Below are 22,716 nucleotides of genomic sequence, written 5' to 3' on the forward strand. Positions count from 1 at the left end.
TCGTAGCCAACTTTTTCTTCTATCAGACGGCGTGTCTCTGATTTGATATCAAGCTCCTTGATCCATTTTGAAGTAACTTTTGTGCATGGCGAGAGAAAGAGATTCAGTTTCATTTTGTTGCATATGGATTTCCAGTTTTCCCAGCACCATTTGTTGAAGATGCTATCCTTCCTCCATTGCATGCTTTTAGCCCCTTTATCAAATATAAGATAGTTGTAGTTTTGTGGATTGATTTCTGTGTCCTCTATTCTGTACCATTGGTCCACCCGCCTGTTTTGGTACCAGTACCATGCTGTTTTTGTTACTATTGCTCTGTAGTATAGTTTGAAGTCTGGTATCGCTATACCGCCTGATTCACACTTCCTGCTAAGCATTGTTTTTGCTATTCTGGGTCTTTTATTTTTCCATATGAATTTCATGATTGCTTTCTCTATTTCTACAAGAAATGCCGTTGGGATTTTGATTGGCATTGCATTAAACCTATAGAGAACTTTTGGTAATATCGCCATTTTGATGATGTTAGTTCTGCCTATCCATGAACAGGCTATATTTTTCCATCTTCTAAGATCTTCTTCTATTTCTCTCTTTAGGGTTCTGTAGTTTTCATTGTATAAGTCTTTCACCTCTTTTGTTAGGTTGATTCCCAAGTATTTTATTTTTTTTGAAGATGTTGTGAATGGAGTGGTTGTCCTCATTTCCATTTCAGAGGATTTGTCGCTGATATACAGGAATGCCTTTGATTTATGCGTGTTGATTTTATATCCTGCCACTTTGCTGAATTCATTTATTAGCTCTAATAGTTTCTTTGTAGACCCTTTTGGGTCTGCTAGGTATAGAATCATGTCACCTGCAAATAGTGATAATTTAAGTTCTTCTTTTCCTATTTTGATGCCTTTAATTTCTTTCGTCTGTCTAATTGCTCTGGCCAGTGTTTCGAGAACTATGTTGAACAGAAGTGGTGAGAGAGGGCATCCCTGTCTTGTTCCAGATTTTAGAGGGAATGCCTTCAATTTTTCTCCATTCAGAATGATGCTAGCCTGAGGCTTAGCGTAGATTGCTTTTACAATATTGAGGTATGTTCCTGTTATCCCTAGTTTTTCTAGAGTTTTGAACATAAAGGGATGCTGTACTTTGACGAATGCTTTTTCCGCATCTATCGAGATGATCATATGGTTCTTATTTTTAAGTCTATTGATGTGGTGAATAACATTTATTGATTTCCGTATATTGAACCAGCCTTGCATCCCAGGGATGAATCCTACTTGATCATGGTGCACAATTTTTTTTGATATGTTTTTGTATCCGATTCGCCAGAATTTTATTGAGGATTTTTGCATCTAGGTTCATTAGAGATATTGGTCTGAAGTTTTCTTTCTTTTTTCTTTGTCTGGTTTAGGTATCAGGGTGATGTTGGCCTCGTAGAATGAATTTGGAAGTTCTCCCTACTTTTCTATTTCCTGAAGTAGCTTGAAAAGTATTGGTATTAGTTCCTCTTTAAAGGTTTTGTAAAATTCTGCTGTATACCCATCCGGACCTGGGCTTTTCTTAGTTGGTAGTCTTTTGATGTTTTCTTCTATTTCCTCGATTGATATTGGTCTGTTTAGGTTGTCTATATCCTCCTGACTCAATCTGGGCAGATCATATGACTTAAGAAATTTATCTATGCCTTCACTATCTTCTAATTTATTGGAGTATAAGGATTCAAAATAATTTTTGATTATCTTCTGTATTTCTGAAGTGTCTGTTGTGATATTGCCTTTTTCATCAGATATGCTAGTAATTTGAGTTCTCTCTCTTCTTCTCTTCACTAGCATCGCTAAGGGTCTGTCGATTTTGTTTATTTTTTCAAAGAACCAACTTTTAGTTTTGTCAATTTTTTCAATTGTTTCTTTTGTTTTGATTTCATTAATTTCAGCTCTGATTTTCATTATTTCTTGCCTTCTACTTCTTTTGCTGTTGGTTTGCTCTTCTTTTTCTAGGATTTTGAGATGAAGTATGAGATCATTTATTTGTTGGTTTTTTTCTTTTTTTAAGGAATGAACTCTAAGCAATGAATTTTCCTCTTAGAACTGCTTTCAATGTGTCCCATAGATTCCTATATGTTGTGTCTGTGTTTTCATTAATCTCTAAGAATTTTTTAATTTCCTCCTTGATGTCTTCTATAACCCATTGATCATTCAGTAACCTATTGTTCATTCTCCAAGTGATGTATGCTTTTTCCTTCCTTCTTTTATCGTTGATTTTCAGTTCCATTCCATTATTGTCAGATAGGATGCATGGTATTACCTCTACTCCTTTATATTGTCTAAGAGTTGCCCTGTGACATAATATATGATCTATTTTTGAGAAGGATCCATGTGCTGCTGAGAAAAAAGTGTAAATGCTTGATGTTGGGTGGTATATTCTATATATGTCAATTAAGTCTAGGTTATTAATTGTGTTATTGAGTTCTATAGTTTCCTTATTCAACTTTTGTTTGGAAGATCTGTCCAGTGGCGAGAGAGGTGTGTTGAAGTCTCCCATGATTATTGTATGGTGGTCTATTAGACTCTTGAACTTGAGAAGAGTTTGTTTGATGAACATAGCTGCACCATTGTTTGGGGCATATATATTTATGATTGTTATGTCTTGTTGGTGTATGGTTCCCTTAAGCAGTATGTAGTGTCCCTCTTTATCCCTTTTGATTAACTTTGGCTTGAAATCTCTTTTATTTGATATGAGTATGGACACTCCTGCTTGTTTCCGAAGTCCATATGAGTGATATGATTTTTCCCAACCTTTCACCTTCAGCCTATGTATGTCTTTTCCTATCAAATGCGTCTCCTGTAGGCAGCATATTGTTGGGTCTTGTTTTGTGATCCATTCTACTAGCCTGTGTCTCTTGATTGGTGAGTTTAAGCCATTAACATTTAGGGTGATTATTGAGGTATGGGTTGTTCTTCCAGCCATATTTGTTTATTTATGTTACTAAACATGGTTTGTTTTCCTCTTTGATTATTTTCCCCCCTTTACTGTCCTACCTCCCACTGTTGGTTTTCATTGTTATTTTCCATTTCTTCTTCCTGTAATGTTTTTCCAAGATGTTTTGAAGAGATGGTTTTCTAGCTGCAAATTCTTTTAACTTTTGTTTATCGTGGAAGGTTTTAATTTCATCTTCCATCCTGAAGCTTAATTTCGTTGGAAACACAATTCTTGGTTGGAACCCATTTTCTTTCAGTGTTTGAAATATGTTATTCCAGGATCTTCTAGCTTTCAGAGTCTGTGTTGAAAGATCAGCTGTTATCCTGATTGGTTTACCCCTAAATGTGATCTGCTTCCTTTCTCTTGTAGCTTTTAAAATTCTCTCCTTATTCTGTATGTTGGGCATTTTCATTATAATGTGTCTAGGTGTGGGTCTCTTATGATTTTGCACATTCGGTGTCCTGTAGGCTTCTAGGATTTGGGATTCTGTCTCATTCTTCAAGTCTGGGAAGTTTTCTCGTATTATTTCATTGAATAGATTGCTCATTCCTTTGGTTTGAAACTCTGTCCCTTCCTGTATCCCAATGACTCTTAAATTTGGTCTCTTGATGTTATCCCATATTTCTTGGATGTTCTGCTCATGGTTTCTTAACAGTCTTGCTGAGCTGTCTATGTTCTTTTCAAGTTGAAATACTTTATCTTCATTGTCTGATGTTCTATCTTCTAAGTGTTCTACTCTGCTGGTAGTATTCTCAATTGAGTTTTTAAGTTGGTTTATTGCTTCCTGCATTTCTAGGATTTCTGTTTGTTTGTTTTTTATAACCTCTATCTCCCTGTATAGTTGATCTTTTGCTTCTTGGATTTGTTTATGTAATTCATTGTTGAAGTGATCTTCCATTGTCTGATTTTGCTGTCTGATGTCTTCCTTGAGACTCCAGATCATCTGAAGCATGTATATCCTGAATTCTTTATCTGACATTCCATCTGCTGCAGCTGTTACCTCTTCTAACGTTGAGTTGACCTGCATTGCTTGTGGTCCTTTCTTTCCTTGTCTCTTCATACTGTTCGCTTTCCTTTCTACTTGGTGAAACTGTTGTGCTATTGAATTTTCTCCCTATATATTTATATTGGTCTTGTATAGTTGCAAAGTCTCCCTCGCAGGCGCGGGCGGCGGCTCTGCCCCTCCTCCAATTGGGGCAATGTGCCTACCACGCCGGCAGGCCACTGGGCCTGCTCTGCCGGTCTGTAGCAGGTCCGCCTACCTTGCAGGTGCGGGCGGCGGCTCTGTCCCTCTGCGGGCCGCTAGGCTTGTTCTGTCGGTGGTCGCAGTTCTGCCTACTTTGCAGGCGCAGTCAGCGGCACTGCCCCTCTGCAGGCCTCTTGGGCTGTTCTGCCAGTGGGTCGTAGGTCCGCTTACCTTGCAGGCGCGGGGGGCGGGGCGGCTCTACCTTTCCTCAGGCCACTGGGCCTGTTCTGTCTGTAGGTTGCAGGTCTGGCCTGTTCTGATGGTGGTCACAGTTCCGTCTACCTTGCAGGCGCGGGGGGAGGGGGCGGCTCTGCCCCTCAGCAGGCCGCTGGGCCTGCTCTGTGGGTGGTCACAGTTCCCTCTACCTTGCCGGCACAGGGGGAGGGGGCGGCTCTGCCTCTCAGCAGGCCGCTGCGCCTCTTCTGCAGGTGGGTCGCAGGCCCGCCTACCTTGCAGGAGTGATTGGAAGCTCTGTCCCGCCGCGGGCCACTGGGCCTTTTCTGACAGTGGTCACAGTTCTGCCTACCTGGCAGGCGCGGGGGGTGGGGGGCGGCTCTGCCCCTCAGCAGGCCGCTGGGCCTGCTCTGTGGGTGGTCACAGGTCCCTCTACCTTGCAGGCGCAGGGGGAGGGGGCGGCTCTGCCTCTCAGCAGGCCGCTGTTCCTCTTCTGCCGGTGGGTCGCAGACCCGCCTACCTTGCAGGAGTGATTGGAAGCTCTTGCCTTAACTCTTCTCTATAACATCAAGTCACATGACCACCTCTGTATAATGTGAACTTGATAAAATGATGCGTTTCTCTTTCTACAGAAAAATTCCAAGTTACTGAAGACACAAAACAGTTGTGTACAGAGTTTATTTTTATTCTCTTTAATGGCTGCTACACGAACAAGATTTAAAAATCAAAACAAAAGGAATCCCCTCAGAAGTCCCCATAGGACCCTGCCCCTGCTGTGGAGACCTAGTACCTGGCTTATCTTCCATACCATGTAGCAAGGGACAAATCTGAGAGCCATAATGCTGTTTATAGGTCTGAAATGCAGCAGATAAAAACAGAAATCCAAGAACTCCAGGGTCAGGGAAAAGAACTTTGGCTCAAAGCCTGTGAAAAGCAAGGTCACAAAATATCCGAAAACAAGCAAGAACCAGAACAAACTGTGAACTGGCAGGACTAAAGTCCATTTTATTTCAATGGCATTAGAATAAAAGATTTAAAAGGTCATCACCCTCTCTGTTGGCTAAAGGAGGCTATGAGCATTCTTATAGCCACTTGAACTCCATAATATGCTTTTTCCCCTTTAATTGTATTTTCACAGGGCAATTTGTATTTCAACATATTCATGAAAAATTACATAAATGAGGTGGCATTTACTTTCTGTAATTATCTAGTCTACCACAAGAAGGATTTAACAGTGTAAAAGAAAATAGGTAGAAGACTGTGTAAGGCTTGGGAGCTCATCAGTTACAATGCCATACTATCATTTATTTTCATGGTTTATGAAATAAAGATAAACGATGTGCCTTAACAGTTCATATAGGCTAGTGGTCAGTGTGATAGATTTATGGTCTTGCATCATTAAAACATAACAAAAGAAATCTCTTCCTTCAAGTACAAAAGAGGAAACGATTGAAAATAATCTCTCAAACTATTCTTCTAAAAAAAAAAGAATCATAATTTAAATGATTGCTCTTTATAGTGAGATTATTTAAAAGGTCCCAAGTAAAAACACCAGGTTTCTCTAACATTTCACAACAAATAACTTTCACGAATCTCAAAAACTATTACCTATAAGAGAACTTTGAGATCACGTAATATGATTTAGTTTTCAAGGATGAGGAAACAGACAATAGAATTTAAGAGAACACCACTTTGAAACAATAAATAGCTGCTCTGTAGTCTGAATAGCCAGATAGAACTGAGAAAATAATTTTAACTGTGGGCAAATTTTAAAAGAAGTTTTGAACTATCACAAGAAAACATGTTCCTCCAACTTGCTGGAACCCCTTTCATCTGCACTCATAAAGGGTGACCACTGGCAGTACCTAGTCCACCCTCTAAAGTTCAGGCAAAAAAACATGCAGCTAAATTAACTTGATGGTTTAGTTTGATTAAGCCTGATACAAACAACAACACTGACACTATATTATACAATATCCCTTGGCTTCTGTTTATTTTGCTAAAGTATGTCTGCTTTCCAATTTTTTAAACTGTCCACAGAGTAATACACCTTTGAGCTATGTAAGGAACATTTATAGGAAAAAAAAATTGTCTTGATGACTAAGATATATGTTTATTTTACACATTCAAGTATGCAAATATCCTAAGCACATCTGCTATGCTCATGTCCACCTCTCCAAAAAGAAGAAAGAGCTCACTAAGAAAAAATCAGATGCATTTAAAATTAATAGATCTGTCACTCATGGAAATTGATTCTGTCACTTTGGAAACTGAGTCAAGAGAAGATGCCTAAAAGAGAAGTCCAATACATGTCTACACACCACCTCTTTGGAGAAGAAGCCAGCTGCCTACATTTCCCCTAATGAGGAACGGGTGTACAAATTCAGAGAAGACTAGGACAGCAATGTGTCTACATGAAGTAACTTGTAACATTATATCTTCAGTTAAAGAACTGTTCAAAAAAATTACACTCAGTATCATGAATAAGGACACACTTTAAAATCACTAGCAGCCACCTTGCATATACAAGGAAAGTTGGTCAATGTATTGTGCCTCTGAGAAGTGAAGCCCCATGACGGCTTTCTCCAAAGTTCTTCCACTATCTTCCTATTCAGAGAGAAACACAGGTTAGAGATGGCTGTTATCTTTTATTAAGTCCAACTCTCTTACTTTACAGATGAGTAAATGGAGGCCTAGAAAAATTTACTTGCCCAACTTAATGAAATGATTCAACTTCACCACACATTTCTGGGCAACTTAGTGCTAGTCACCAAACTTTCTGAATTAGTAAAGATGTTCAAAGATGGTGGAGGTCTGAGGGCTTCCTAGGTACCTTCTAAACTAAACCCTATGCTGTATTTCATATGATAAAACTCCAGTAGAAAATAGAACAACAGAACTACATCATGGACATTCATGTTCACATATAAGACATTGGTCAACCCATTCCTGTCTCTGCCCTAAATCTCAGAGTTCCTGGGCCCCACCACACTGTCCATTTGTCAAAGCCAAGGATGATTTGGCATCTGTGCCTTACTGAGTTAAAGGGCTATCAGCTCTAAGTGATAGTTTTCAGGCTCCTAGTGATGGCCTTCAGAGCCCAGCTCAGACCCCAGAGTCCTGGGAAAGCCCAGGGTGTCATGGCTCCACAAATGTGGGTCCTTTTGATCAGTTTTTATATTAGGGGACTGTCCTTCCTGTTGTGGAGTCTTGGGATTTTCCATGATTTACCTGAATATTTTCAACACAGGAAGATTCAGTGAGATGTACCTAGATCCCTACCACTCCACAGCATCAACAGCTCTCTCCTGAAAGTTCACTTAAAAAGATTTCTGGGGCTGGGGATGTGGCTCAAGCGGTAGTGCGCTTGGCTGGCATGCACGGGTCACTGGGTTCAATCCTCAGCACCACATAAAAATAAAATAAAGATGTTGTGTCCACCGAAAACTAAAAAATAAATATTAAAAAAATTTTCTTTCTAAAAATAAAAAAAAGATTTCTGTTCTTCACAGCCTCATTCCCATGACATTGAAAGGGGTGTCATTTCAGTTTCTAAGTCACATTGAATAAAATTATGGGAGTCTGTCTGCTCATCCATATACGTGGTTGCCACTGTCACACTAAAAGGACTTTTGCTCTCTTGAGGCAACTCATATATGAGCTTGTTCTCTTTCCAGGCCTGGCATATTCCAAATGCTCATTTAACATGAGATGGTATTATTAGTGTCTCCCTTTGGATTTCAACCTACTACATGGCACTATAGCAAAATCATTTGTTCATAGAGAACATTGTATATACACTTATAAAATTAGATATAGACAGAACAGTATGCCATCATCAATAGAAAGTATGAATTATTATCTATCATCTTGGAAAAGTAAAAAAATGAATTTCTCTGAGCCTCAATTTCTATGTTTAGTAAATGAAGAGAGTGGGTCAAGAGGTGTCTAAGACTTAAAGTTATTATTCTAGACATGTTAGACTATTAAGGCAACTCTCAGGCAGGCTGTTGACCTAGCCAGGTTCTCAGCATTTGTATTTTTATTGTTCATCAAATCTCATTTCATGGCAAGGCTGTTGCATTTTGTTTTTTGGAAGAAAGAACAGCAAAATAAACTTCCCTGCAGCATTTGCATTTCTCCCCTCTGGGTACAGTTTAAGGGACCTGCTGTGGCATTTCCCTTCTGAAGACATACTGGCATGCCTGTTTAGGAACTACTGTTAGAAGCTACAGAAATCCAGCCAGAGTAAGCTGCCCCAAATAGGAGAGGGGAGGGCTCTTTCCAGGCAAATGCCAGTATAAAAGAGATGTGGGGGTCATAGTACAGGACAATCATTATTCTTTCTTTACTATTTCTTTTAATTCCTCACATTTCAACATTACAGAATCTGTAAAACAAGTAACATTTGCAAACAAAACACAATGAATATTCAATGATGCTATGCATATTGCCAATCTCAATTTTTGTGATGAAAAAAGACAGAACGGAAACAACCAGGACACTGTCCAAGCAATGAAAATATCTGTTGCAACAAAGGTGCCTTCACCAGCAGTTTAATTGTGACTGCACCCACACTCAGGGCCTCTGTTAACAAATTTCCTATAGCAAAGCTTGTATGAACACAGCAAATACAAAAATGTATAGTATTATTGAAGTGTTTGAGTTAAATGAATTAATAGGTGTTCACCTCACTTGACTGAAGGTCTAGGAGAGCAGTTTATTTTTATTTTCTTCCTCAAACAGCACAGTATCTGGGAATTGGTGGTATAAATTAAACTTGTGGAATGATTAAATGAATGTATGAATCAAATGGAGGATTAAAAATGGAGCTGTTTGATTAAGTAGAGAAGGGAATACTACCAAGAAGATAGAAGTGAAAGAAACAAAAAAATCTGTAAAAATAAACAAATGTAAAAAGTACAGCAGAAAATCTAACACCATTCATCCTATAGGTTTTAAAAAAAACTATAATGTAAATTGTATGTGAGCCAGTTGAGCTGACTCCTCTTCGCTACACAATTACCCAAATCATAACCCTTATCTGCAGTTTCACTTTTTAGGATTTCAGTTACCTGTGGTCTGAAAATACTGAATGGAAAATTCCAGAAATAAATAATTTATGCTTTAAGTTGTGCTTCATTCTTAGTAATATGATGAAATCCCATGCCATCCTATTCCATCCTGCTTGAGACATGATTCTTCCCTCTGTCCAGAGTGTCTACACTAGTCATTTAGTAGCCATCTTGAATATCAGATCAACTGTCATGGTGTCACCGTGCTTGTATTCAAATAATTCTTTCTTTACTTAATAATGACTCTTAAGTGAATGAAGAGTGAAGTTTACAATTCAGATATGCCAAAGAGAAGTCATGAAGTGACTATAGTGACAGCAGGATGGCACCATATCTAACATGACTCCTTCCTGGCCCCAGATATTAAAGGGAGTCTTAACCATGAGTATCCCCCAGTCTTTACTATCAGCTCTAACAAAAATTTTTTTTGAAAATTTCTTTTTCATGTGTGATCTGTTTTTCTCATCTCCTCCCTTGTCCTTTCCTTCCTTGTACCATATGTGAATTCTTCAAATGGAACCTATTTCAGAAATCTGTTAAATAACCTGTTATTTACACATCCTTCCACACAGAATGCCCACTCTGGGGGGGCAGCTTGATTTCTCCAGTGCATAAAGGACATTCGTGCCTAGTACAGTAGGGAACTGGACCAAGCTGGAAACATCACTCCGTAGACCCTTGTTTGAGGGGTGTTTGTTTCTCAGATTATCTCCCTGATGTTAGAGAGCTTGTCTCATGATCTCCTGGACTATGTTGTGCCACGCATGATGTGCACAGCTGGGAAGGTACATAGCTCAGGATTTCAGTCATCTCTATGAATCGTTCCCAGGATACTTCTTAACAACAATGGTACCTCAACATTGACATTACTATAGATATTTCTTTACAACACTACCATGATATATGTACACAATTTTAATCATATCACTAAATGATGCACATCAAGTATATATGATTGTGGTTTAAAATTGGAGATAGCAGAATGACCAGACTATGGTTTCTCCTGGCACTACATATATGAAGTTAGTTTTCTTTAGGATTGCATGAAATTGTGTCCCTTTCTTTGAATCATACTATCAGGAAAGTGTCTAAATTTTTCCTAATACTGACATAGAAATTTACTATCAGAAAAACAATATTCCAACAGTTTCAAGGCAATGGACAACCAATCCATGAGTTCTTGACTATTACTGCAAATTCCTGTTGGTATGACTGCAGATTCCTCAGCCAACCTAGATGTCCTTCAATGGATGAATGGATAAAAAAATGTGGCATTTATACACAATGGAATATTACTCAGCACTAAAAAATAACAAAATCGTGGCATTTGCATGGAAATGGATGGCATTAGAGCAGATTATGCTAAGTGAAGCTAGCCTATCCCTTAAACACTAATGCCAAATGTCTTCTTTGATATAAGGAGGGCAACTCAAAACAGATCAGGGAGGAAGAGCATGAGAAAAAGATTACCATTAAACAGGGACGAGAGATGGGAGGGAAAGGGAGAGAGAAGGGGAACTGCATGGAAATGGAAGGAGACCTGCATTGGTATACAAAATTACATATAAGAGGAGGTGATGGGAAAGGGGGAAAAAAAGACAAGGGAGGGGAGGGGAGGGGAAGGGAGGGGAGGGTGGATAGTAAGGGATAGGAAAGGCAGCAAAATACAACAGACACTAGTATGGCAGTATGTATAAACATAGATGTGTAACCCATGTGATTCCACAATCTGTACACGTGGTAAAAATGGGAGTTTATAACCCACTTGAATCAAATGGATGAAATATGATATGTCAAGAGCATTGTAATGTTTTGAACAATAATAAAAAATAATAAAATAAAATACAAAAAAATAGATTGTCAAAGGGCACCTCATGTGACTCATCCACAATACTGAATATTAAGGACAATTTAGCTGTAGCTTTTCTCCTTCTTTGCATTTTCCATGGGAAAATTCTGCATTTTAAAAACTTTAAATTAAGTACTTTGTTGCACAGTTTCTGGAGATATTTATTGGTCTTTGGGTTGGCCTCTGTGCTCATTTATCAATAGCACACTGCTTTCCTTTTGGCTTTAAGTTTAATAAAAGTCTTGATATTTAGTATTATTTGGAAATCTTTGCTGAAACATTTCTAACTCTTGTTCATGGTCCTGTTTTTTTTATTTTTGTTTTTCTTTGTGTTCCATGATCCACCTGATGTTTCACCTCAAATCTAATTAATGGCTTAGAAACTTTTTTCTCATCACATGCAAAAACATACTAATTTCTGGATTTTTTAAAAATATAAGAATTAGGTAATGAGAAATTTCCATAAAAACATTATGCAGAAGGCATTATAAAACAATAATATATACTTAATGTTTGTCCATTTGTAATACAATGTGAAAACACCTTAGTTTTCTTTGAAAATAAAATTTTATGCAACAATATTTGGTCACTAAATTATTGTTCATATTACTTGGTCTCTACATACATATACACATGCCTTGAAATTCTTAAGATTTTCAGAGATGAAATTTAGAAAATTCAGAATATCTATAATTCACAGAATTAATGTCTCATATTTTATATTAATATGTGTGAACAATGCTTGTTGCATTTGTGAATGAAACAGAGAGCCTCAGCAAGGATTAGTGGTTGATCATTAAATCTTATCAGCAACAAACTACATAAATAACAACAACAGAGCAGTTGTTTAGGTAGCAAAATGAGTAGTTGCAACAAGATTTTGCATCTGCATAGGCTTTATTTTCTCATTCTGTGCTGCCTTTGCATTTTAATTTTTGGTGATGACAGGGTAGGCTAAGCACACTTATATCAAAGAACCTCAATTCCAGCACAGTAGTTTTTAGATCTGCATGAATGTGAGAATGTCTAAGGAAGCTAATAAAAATAGAGCCTGCCCTAGGATGTTGCACAGAAGCCACTGGTAGAAAGCAAAGGTGCCTCTTGGGGTATTAACATGTGTAGAGCCAGAGAAGCAGTACTCAGCTATGATGTGATATGCCCCCCACTGAGGTCACAAGCAGTGGGAGCCAGCTGGTCATTATAAATTATCTTATAAAGTCACATCCAAACATATATATATATAAAAATCCCCACTGCCAAGGATGTCATGACTACTCTCTGGGTTTTAAGGGTACCTATTACACATGTTCTTATAATCAACAGATCCTCAGTTTATATATTCAAAACTGGAATTCTGGGCTCCCTATTCAAATATGTTCCCTCCCAAGTGGTCTCCATCTCCTTTGATATGTCTATACCTACCTGGGCTCAGATAAGACAATGGAGTAATTTGTTTTTTGTTCCTTCCTTTCTCTGGACTGATATCTGGTCCATAACTTCTGATGCCAACAGTTCTTACCTTCTCTCGTGCTCCAAATTAGCCTGCAAATGCCCAGCTTGGCTCAATAACTAAAGCAACATCTTAGCAGGTCTTGTTTCCAGAAAAGGCATGGCATGGTGGCTCAAAGCATGAACCACGCTACTGTTGTGCATCCCCAACATGCCCCTTTATAGCCAAATGACTTGAGGGAAGGGCCACTGTAGGAATAACATGGATGCTGCCATCTTGAATCACTGCCACCATGACTGTGTCAGGTTAACCCAGTTGGGTTTTCCTGTATAGTTAACCCAGGATGCTACAAATAGAAACATTTTAATTGCATTTAGAACTTTCTAACTAAGCCCTGGCACCAGGAGTGTGCCTGATTCCTAGCTTAAGATAAGCCAGGTACAATTTGGCTTTGATGAAGTCACTTTTATCTTAATTGGTCTTGCTGCCACCCAGGATCATGCTTCTGTAAGTTCTCCAATTTATTGCACCCTCCAATCCTGGATCTGTTGGCCTCACCTCTTTCTCTGGTCTCAGGACACCTTGGAGCCAGTTCTCATACACTAGGACTGAATTGTCCTAGAATATGCACCTTCCGCCCCCATTCTATCATAGCCTTCCAAACACTGCAGGTACCCTCCATTTCCAGGGCCTTTGTACTTGTTAATTTCCTCTTACTAAAGACTTTTTCTCTGTTTTTCTCAGAGCTGGATTTTTTCAATGAACTTGAGGAACTTTCTAAATGAGTGCTTTCTTAATCCCTCTATCCAAATTTATAATTCACCTGTCAACAGTCAAAATCCCCTTTTCTCGCTTTATTTTACTTCAGGGGACCTGCTGCCCTATGTTGCACTGCACACGTGACTCACTGACTATGCTAATGTCTGGTTCCCCACCCAAAAATGTGCACTCCACAGTGCTGGGATGTTATTCTGCTTCACTCCCAGCTGTATTTATAGCAGTACCTTGTTGTCAAATGTTATTAGACACTTTATTGCAACTCCTCAGTATTGTATCTTTTCAAAGATGTTTCTTCTGGTCACCCTGGGGAAGGAAATGATATTCTCACCACATAATTTTCAAGTCCTTGACCCTGGGTATGAATTGACCAGAGTATTAGCAAGCTGATTTTGCATTTTCTCTCCCATAGGCAGAGGTCCTTTATTAAATTTATGGCAACAAAACTAAGCTTACATTAGTTATATCACTATGTCACATATTGGCCCAAGTTAACCGATATCAAAAACTGTGCATCTACTTTTTTTTTTTTTTCATGTCTTACCATTTAGACTATAAGTACCTCTGCTTTCTGGAAGATGTTGTTAAGTTTCAGTCTTAGAAGGGTAATAGCAATTACAAAGAATAAAATCAAGTTAGTATCATTCCATATGATTAAGCATTAAAACAAAATGCTTTTGAACCAGTGGTATATCCAAAGGGACTTTATATATTTGTACAACTATCTTATCATGGCCTGAACCACATGTTCACCTATGATGATTAAAACACTTTCTGTTCACTACAATCAAACTGTGGACAGTCAAAAAATCAATTTCCAAGTCTTCCCTGTGACAGCAAACGTCTTTCTTTATAAAGGTGACCTACCTTAGCCTTACCAAGTCTGCTGTGTTAGTCATCTTTCTGTCACCACAACAAAACACCTGAGATAATTAACGTATAAAGAGTAAGGCCCACTTGGGCTCACAGTTTAGGGGTTTCTAGTTTAACATCAGGAGAACCCCATGCTTTGGGTCCCTGGTGGGTGTGCCAGATGGCAATGCTGTGGAGTGCCTGGAAGAGCACATTGCTGTCATCAAGCTAGGAATCAAAGGAGGAAGAAGAAGAGACAAAGGTCCCACAAGCTTCTTCAAGAGTACGTCTCCAGAGACATGAAGATCTTCTCTAAGGACCACTTCCATAATGTTCTTCCAACTCCCAATTGTGCCAGTATGGAAACCAAGCCTTCCATACATAGTCCCTTGGGGACATTCAAGACCCAAACTGTAGCACCTGTTAACAGTTTGTTAGCAAAGCAGATACAGACACCAAAACCTTACTGATCATGGAATGTCCTTGGGATTTTCTATACTTTTCTATGGATTTTGGGTTTTTTCAATAGATGGATCTTGGGATTTTTCAATAGATATGGATCCTGTGAGCAGGGTTAACACAAAATTATGAAAATCTTTAGCATGCCCTAGACGTCAGTGATAATTAAACTCCTAACTAATAAAAGAGAAATGTATAATTGGGATGCCACTATCTTTTAAAAACTTATTTGTTCCTGCCTGATCCGCAGTAATGAAAGCAAAACAATTAAGACCCTGAATAACTTGAAAGCCTGGTATCATCTCTGGCACTGACAATATCTAGGAAGATCTCCTTGGCTGTTTTCCCACATATTTTATTGATCACTCATCTTTTGGCAAAATTAAGCCAGTGCATTTCTCTCTGCAATCACACTGCAATGTTTCTGTCAGTATTGATGATAAAATGCTTGCCCCAAATTCTAAAACAGCTAAAGGCACATTCATAGCAATGCCTTGAGAGCTCTCACACTTGACTGGTACACACTCAAAAAGGAATATATATATATATATATATATATATATATATATATATATATATATATATATATATATATATATATTTCATCTTAATGCTAATTGCATCGTATGATTAGTCACTGCCAAAATGTTCAGACTTTGTTTTACCCATGAAGAGGTAGTAGGTATAAAAACTACATCAGGATTTTTTAAGCTATTTGAAACCTTCATAAATTAACCCATGGATAATTCCTTCCTTGTGGAAGTTACAACTTTATCAAGACAGTATATAGTAGTAATAACAGGGATACCAAATTATAGCTAAGTCATAATTACCTTAGTATCATCTAGAGTTGATTTTTTTCTGAGCATTATTTCAGATGTGTAGGGTCAAGTTATGCAGAGATTGAAGTACTTGTTTCTATACCATTAGGGTAATACAGAAACAGTTCTCCAAAGGAGGGCTGCCCCTTTTGGTTGGTGAAATGATGTTGAGAAGGAAAGCTTATGCACAGACACAGTTACAAAGGAATGGACAGTGCTGTATGTTCAGAGAGGCCATGGCTCACACCAATTAAGTTAGGGTAGTTATCATCCACTAGACTTGATTTTTTGAGCTCCTATACTTGCAGGAGCATATGTCACATAGAAAGAGTCAAGGATTTATGTACAATATGTATTTATTGTTATCTACCACAATTATTTTAAAACTGATTTTCTAGGTAAAGAAGCTATTCGTCACACATTGTTGCATATGAATACATGGTTACATGAAGTACGTATGTTTAGAAACATCATTTTTTTCCAGAAAAATTCATGTGATTATGTGGATCTAAGCAAAGCACTCATTTTTTTATATTTATTTTTCAGTTTTTGGTGGACACAACATTTTTATCTTATTTTATGTGGTGCTGAGGATCAAACCCAGAGCCCCGTGCATGCCAATCGCATTACCTCTTGAGCCACATCCCCAGCCCCTAAACAAGGCACCTTAAAAGTACAGAGTAGAACGGTGGTTTCTGGGGATGGGCAAGAGGGAAATAGAGATCTGTTCATCAAAGAGTGCAAAGTTTCAGATATGAAGGATGAATAAGCCCTGATAATGTAATGTACAATGTGATTATAACCACACTATACTCATTATTTACTAAGATAGTAGATCTCAAATGTCTCACCAAAGAAGAGAAAAAAAAGAAAGAACTATAAATGGCATAGGTGATGACTATGCTAATTGGCTTAATGAAGGCAAGCATTTCAATATGTATACATATTTCAAAATATCTGGTTGATTACTTTAAATATATATAATTTTTTGTCAATTATACCCCAATAAATCCAGGATAAAAATATATATTTTAGAAAGATTCAAAGACAGCAAAAAGCACTTTTTCATAAATTTAGAAAGAGAATAGAGGACTGGGAATGAAGCTCAGCTGTAAAGCATTTGCCTAGCAGGTGTGAGGCCAAAAGCTCCATCTACATCATCATGAAAAAAGAGAGTGAACATTCTCTGAAGTTTTTGACATTTATGGATGTAAAAAATCATTCATCCTTTTTGCTTTAGACTAATAAGCAAAAGACTTAGTGGTAATTATTTCACAAGGAAAGAACATTTCCAGAAAATAATGACACAACTCTTAACCACCACCTTTTAACTGCTTTATAACATTTTTTAACACTTTTTGGCAATCACATTACAATCACAATGCACACCTAAATAAGCATGTCAACTTAAATAAGCAAGTTAAATGCTTGACTTTCTTCATTTTGGTTTTGTACACAGCAAACACACATAGGAATTTAACTATTACAGAAGAGCTTAACATACCTGTCATGTTGCAGTACACAAGAGCTGGTCCCAGAGGGCCACTTCCATCTGAGTCTATGAAGTAGAAGCCTGAAGAGTTTCCTCTGTGCTTGTAAGCTTCACATGATCGCTCATACAGAGCTGCAAAGAATACACAGTATCACAGACGGGCTGTGAGGGAACGGGCTCCTCTCTGCTGCTCATGGCATGGGACTTTTCTCCCATGACATTCATCCTGCCATTGCCCTTGGTCATATCTTCTCTAGGAGGGTGTTCTTCCATCTCAATCAGGCAGCAAAAAGATTCAGAAGCACAGAGTGAAAGATTTGGAGATACTACTGTGAATCAGAATCCTACACATTCTTATTTTCAAAATCAAGCAAACCAGACTTCTCGTCTAGTACAAGTTCTACCTCATAATATTTTTAAGCATCTCAAGTACACCTGCCTAAATGTTGTTATTATCTAATAATCATTGATTTTTTTTAAAAAACTTTACTCAGTAATTACATCTTTTGTTCACTTAAAACAATTCATATTTAAAACACATTTTTCCAATGAGTTGAATTTTACATATCAGCAACTTTTAATGCCATTTTAAATTCATTCCAAAAAGACACTTCCTTAAATGCTTTGCAAATTGAAATTTAAAAAATCAAAATATTGACATGACTTTTTAAAATTTCGCTTTATTCTAATTCATGACTGACTTTTTAATTTGTACACAAATACTTTGCTATGTACAAGACAAGAGATTAAAATCTGCAGATGGTGAACCTAATTGATACTTAGCAATTTTAAATGAGTAGTCAACCTAGTGTGGGTCACACATTGCCTTGTCAGGAAACCCTTTGGAAAGCCTCAAATGCAGGTTACAACTGCTAGGAAAGAAATGCAAAAGCCAGATGAAGTGTCCACAAAGACAGACTTGGGCAGTGGTTCAGCAAGGGACACAAGACAAGACATACTAATAGGATATAAACTTAGGCCTTTCCACAGCGATGGCCCTTTCTCTCTCTCTCTCTACACACACACACACACACACACACACGTGTTTATATATATTATGTGTGTATATTTTATATATGTACTGATATATAACCTATATACATTATGTAACACACACACACACACACACACACACACACACACACATATATATATATATATATATATATATATATATATATATTTTTTTTTTTTTTTCCCCCCCTTTCAAATAGTTAAGAATGACCCAGGGAGGAGAATAAAAGTTATTTTTCTCTCATCTCACAGAATAAAAGCAAAAGAAATGTCTGCTTAGTTCAAGGATACTATAAAAGAAAATGTTCTTTGTTAAATATGGTCAAGGGTCTAAATCAGAGGCCACCAAATCAAGAGTCCAACTATTACCATCTCCAACTGATGGAAATATAAAAAATATAAATTGTTTTCTCAACATTCTTGGCTTTGGGCCACTAATATTCACGTTTCCATAAATAAACAAACATGCCAATAACCACCTAGGAACACAGCTCACAGTGATACATACACATATCAAATTGCCTAGAAGAACAAAAAAGAGGAAGAATAATTAGGAAACAAAATAATATAAACGGGAATGTAAATATGCAATAATTTTAAACTTAGAACCCCCATCCCTGTCCTCTATTCCGCATAAAAATAGTGGCTTTATGATCACTTGGTTTTGATTTGGCAATATCCAACTTTCTTTTGATATATCCTAGAGAATCACAATAAAATCAATTCATTAACAAACTAAATCATGTGCCACAGGGAGAAGACCCTTTACATTTATCAGTCAAGTTTCTCTTCTCAGTGGTACTTAGAATTATGTTTAGATCTCAGCTACTGATAACAAACACATTTAGTTGGTATCTGCTTTGTCTAAGACACTTTTCTAATGTGATGAGGGAGCTGTAAGTAAAAGAGACCATCTCAGTGTTAACTCTGTGACTGTGACCAAATCCCTAGCCCAAGGTTAGATGTCTAACTCCTTTCAAAGGAGACATTCCTTAGCAAATTCTTACCTACCAATGTAAAACTCAGTGAGGATGCGAGTGGAACTGATCACTGGATATAGAGGGGGGGAGGAGTCACCTTCTTTTGCTTCTCTGTGGAAATCCCACATCTGGAGACCCAGGGGTATCATTCCAAACCCACACTAGTTCCCTGAGATTCAGTTCCTGCAAAGTTAGATTTATGACAATCCATTCTCTGTATTATGCACCTCATAGTTTGTACCGGAATAAAATTAATTCACAAGGAATAGTTGTTTTTTTTCTTATCCCCACTCAGTCCTGGGTATTAAATCCAGGGCCTTGCACATGCTAGGAATGTGTTCTACCACTAGCCCCAGTCCTTTGTAGTCTTTATTTTGAGACAGGATCTCAGTAGGTTGCTGAGAGTCTTGTTAAGTTGCCAAGGCTGGCCTTGGACTGGCAGTGTTCTTGCATCAGCTTTACACATGTGTGCACTACTGCACCAGGGCCACGGAAGGGTTTTTTTTTTTTTTTTTTTTTTAATGATACAATGCTAGTATCCCCCCCATCAGGAGGGACTGAAGGAAGCAGACATGAAATGTCATACTCCTCCTCTAAAGACCAAGGGAGAGGGGAAGTGCTATGGAGACAGGACCCCAAATATCAGGAGTGACACACAAATTAAAACACCAACCAACCAACCAGCAAACAAACAAATCTAAAACAAATAGAAGCAAAAGCTAATAATTAGAAAAACATGAGTATTTCATGGGCTCTGTCATATGCTTCTAGAAACTAATGATTAGTGGTCAATAAGATTTTATTAGCTTGAAAACTAGGTAAGCTGTAAGTAAAAGGGACCATCTCAGTGTTAACTCTGTGACTGTGACCAAATAATCTGTGTTTATATCTGTGTGACAGAGAATAATTCTTGAGGAAGGAGATGAGTGGTATTTGACAGTCCTGGCTCCAGTCTTAGAGCTGTAAGTCTGCTGTCAATCTCCTCAGCCTCCTTCCTCCCCCAAGTGCTAAGTGTAGGTGATAATAACTCTTATCTCCTATGGTTGTTTTGAGTATTCAAGGAGTAAAAACATGCAGAGGACTAAAACTGTGCATGCATTTGATAAATTCTGCAGATATTAATTCTTTCCATCTCCTTCACTATCAAACAACAGCAAGACTGGGTGGGACCTGAAAGTTCACTATTTTCTCTTCATTTTCTAGAACTACTGCCACATTTACTCCTCGTCTGGTACTTCTGAGGTGTTCCTCATTCAATTTTATATTGACATCCTGGCCACACATTTTCTTTAGAAGAGAAGAAAGAACTGAGAACTGAGAAGTATATGTGTACCCAGATCAAGGAACAGAACAAGATATCACATTGTTTGTTTTTCTTTTTCTTTTTTTCTTTTTTTTTTTTTTTTGTTCCAGAGATTTAACGCAGGGGCACTCAACCACTGAGCCACATACCCAGCCTTATTTTGTTTTTTATTTAGAGACAGGGTCTCACTAAGTTGCTTAGCACCTTGCTGTTGATGAGGATGGCTTTGAACTCACAATCCTCCTGTTTCTGCTCCTGAGCCGCTGGGATTATAGGCATGTCCCACCACACCCAGCTCACATTGTGTGTTCTGGGTGCAGTTTATTTATTTTTAACCTCCTGCTATATTTTATTTTACTACACTTATTTTCCCTTTGCTGGTTCTTTTCTTTTCCTTTTTGCTCTCTATGTTCTTCTATTTGATACTATGAATTTTTAAAGCTACTTTGACATCAATGGGAAATAAAATTGATCAAAAATAAAGCAGCTGAAAACAAGTCTGTAAAAGACTATTGCTTCCTGTTTTCTGGTACATGGGTGCATGGACACAAACACATATGCACAAAAGAATGAATGGGTTATAAGAACAGAAAGGAGAGCCAGTGGGTTGTGTGGCTTACAGGAATGGCAGGTGGCTCCCACGTAGCCAGTGTGAGTGCAGTCGCAGGAGAAGGTGTCCCAGGACTGGGAACATTCACCCCCGTGTTCACAATAGCTGGGCAAACACCTAAAGAAGGACAGACAGACACACTGCTGTTTCCCACATTCAGTCATAATAAAATGTGCATGCACAGGGAAAGATGAAGGACAATAGTCAACGGAAACATTTCAACAGGACCAAAGACTGTGGAGTTTGTCCTCAAGGTCACTTGACACAACCACAAGTTCCTAAGTGCAGTAGATTCTCATGCATTTGTGACAGATACATTTTCAACACTTTGTTTTTTATCAGAAAAACTGTTTGCTTCTTATAAAAACATAAGATTGATTTCATACATAATCAGGATATAAATTGCCTGCAACAACCATAGACAGACACACATTTTCCCACACCCACTAGAATGAAACCCAATTTCTTATAAGAGGACACATATGAACACTGACAAGAGGCCTTCCAGATTATCTTCTAATCTTTGGTTTTCCTTGAAAAAAAAAAAGGGAAAATCTTCAATGTCAATAAAAATAGGAAACAGGCAAATTTGTTTTTACTTTAAGAAAGAAATATGTATTTGATTTTGAGAGTCTACTGGGATAATGCTTATTTGTAAATTCTGACAGTGTTCAAAACAGATTGTTAATCTTAAAGTGATCGATGTTGAGAATACACTGATAATCAGTTTATACCAGTGAAGGTCACATTTATATTATGAGATTCATACAAAAGCCTGTTCAGCTTACTTTACAGAGTGAATGCTGAAGATGGGATACCCATACCTTGAAAGTCAGCAGGTCAATTACATAGCAGTGGAAGGAAACAGAACAAAATATAGCAGAGATACCAAAAGCCAGACATTTCATACCAAACATTAAAAAACCTGAACTAGTTCTAGTCTGGTTTAGCTGTTCTCTGTAGTTCTGACATTATTCCTTCTATATGGATTATACAAGTGGTATCAATGCCAAGCACAGGATGTTAACTAGAGAGCTACAGCTTCGGGCAGGAGCTCTGGTCTCCATATCCCTCAGCTCTAGCTTTGCAACACTTATGTGCTTCCTGAGATGGCAGACCCACAGTAGAACCAGCAAGGTGCTGCTAGCCAGGATGGTGGAGTGGCCATTCTTCATAGCGTAGATGTGGTAAGTGGTGGTGAACTTCCCAGACCTGGCATGACAATTCCTTTTCAGCCCCAGTGTTGGGAGCTTGTAAGGGGGAGGCTGAGGGCATCCTGTATCTGAGGCCTGGTCTTTATGGTTCTCCCCTGAGGAACAGAGTGCCTCACTCTAATACCACCATCCTGATCTTTTATGGCTGGTCAGAAATATCCCTGAGCAGGACTCTGAAAATGGTGGATGAGGAAGAAGGTTGAAGGAGTGAACTCCCTTGTCTATAATGTGAAGGACAAGACTGTGACTCTGAAGAATGGTGTCCAGGTCCAGGTGAGGCCCATAACTCATTTCCTCATGGAGTTTAAACTATGAGCACAGAACACAAAAGCCTCAACTGTTTGCAAAAGTTACAAAACTGCCAATTCTCCTCTTGAGCTTGATGTCTGCTTCTTCCAAGGAGTAGAAGGAGTAGAAACTTTGGGATACCTCTGTCAAA

General features: G+C 38.1%; 1 protein-coding gene across 1 annotated transcript in view; it reads right to left on the reverse strand.

Annotated features, from left to right (window-relative positions):
* Positions 1 to 22,716, reverse strand: part of LOC124106472 (contactin-associated protein-like 3) — a gene marked incomplete at its 5' end in the record, with an annotated part of 95,883 nt that overhangs the window by 48,005 nt on the left and 25,162 nt on the right. The window contains 2 exons of the mRNA XM_046464074.2: positions 17,169 to 17,288; positions 21,074 to 21,180. Of these exons, the coding sequence (XP_046320030.1) occupies positions 17,169 to 17,288; positions 21,074 to 21,180 (227 nt within the window). The remainder of the gene's footprint in view (positions 1 to 17,168; positions 17,289 to 21,073; positions 21,181 to 22,716) is intronic.

This window comes from Marmota monax, unplaced genomic scaffold (assembly GCF_021218885.2).
Source record: "Marmota monax isolate L192 unplaced genomic scaffold, Marmota_monax_Labrador192_F-V1.1 WCK01_AAM20220418_F8-fsc01096, whole genome shotgun sequence".
NCBI classification, from domain to species: domain Eukaryota; kingdom Metazoa; phylum Chordata; class Mammalia; order Rodentia; family Sciuridae; genus Marmota; species Marmota monax.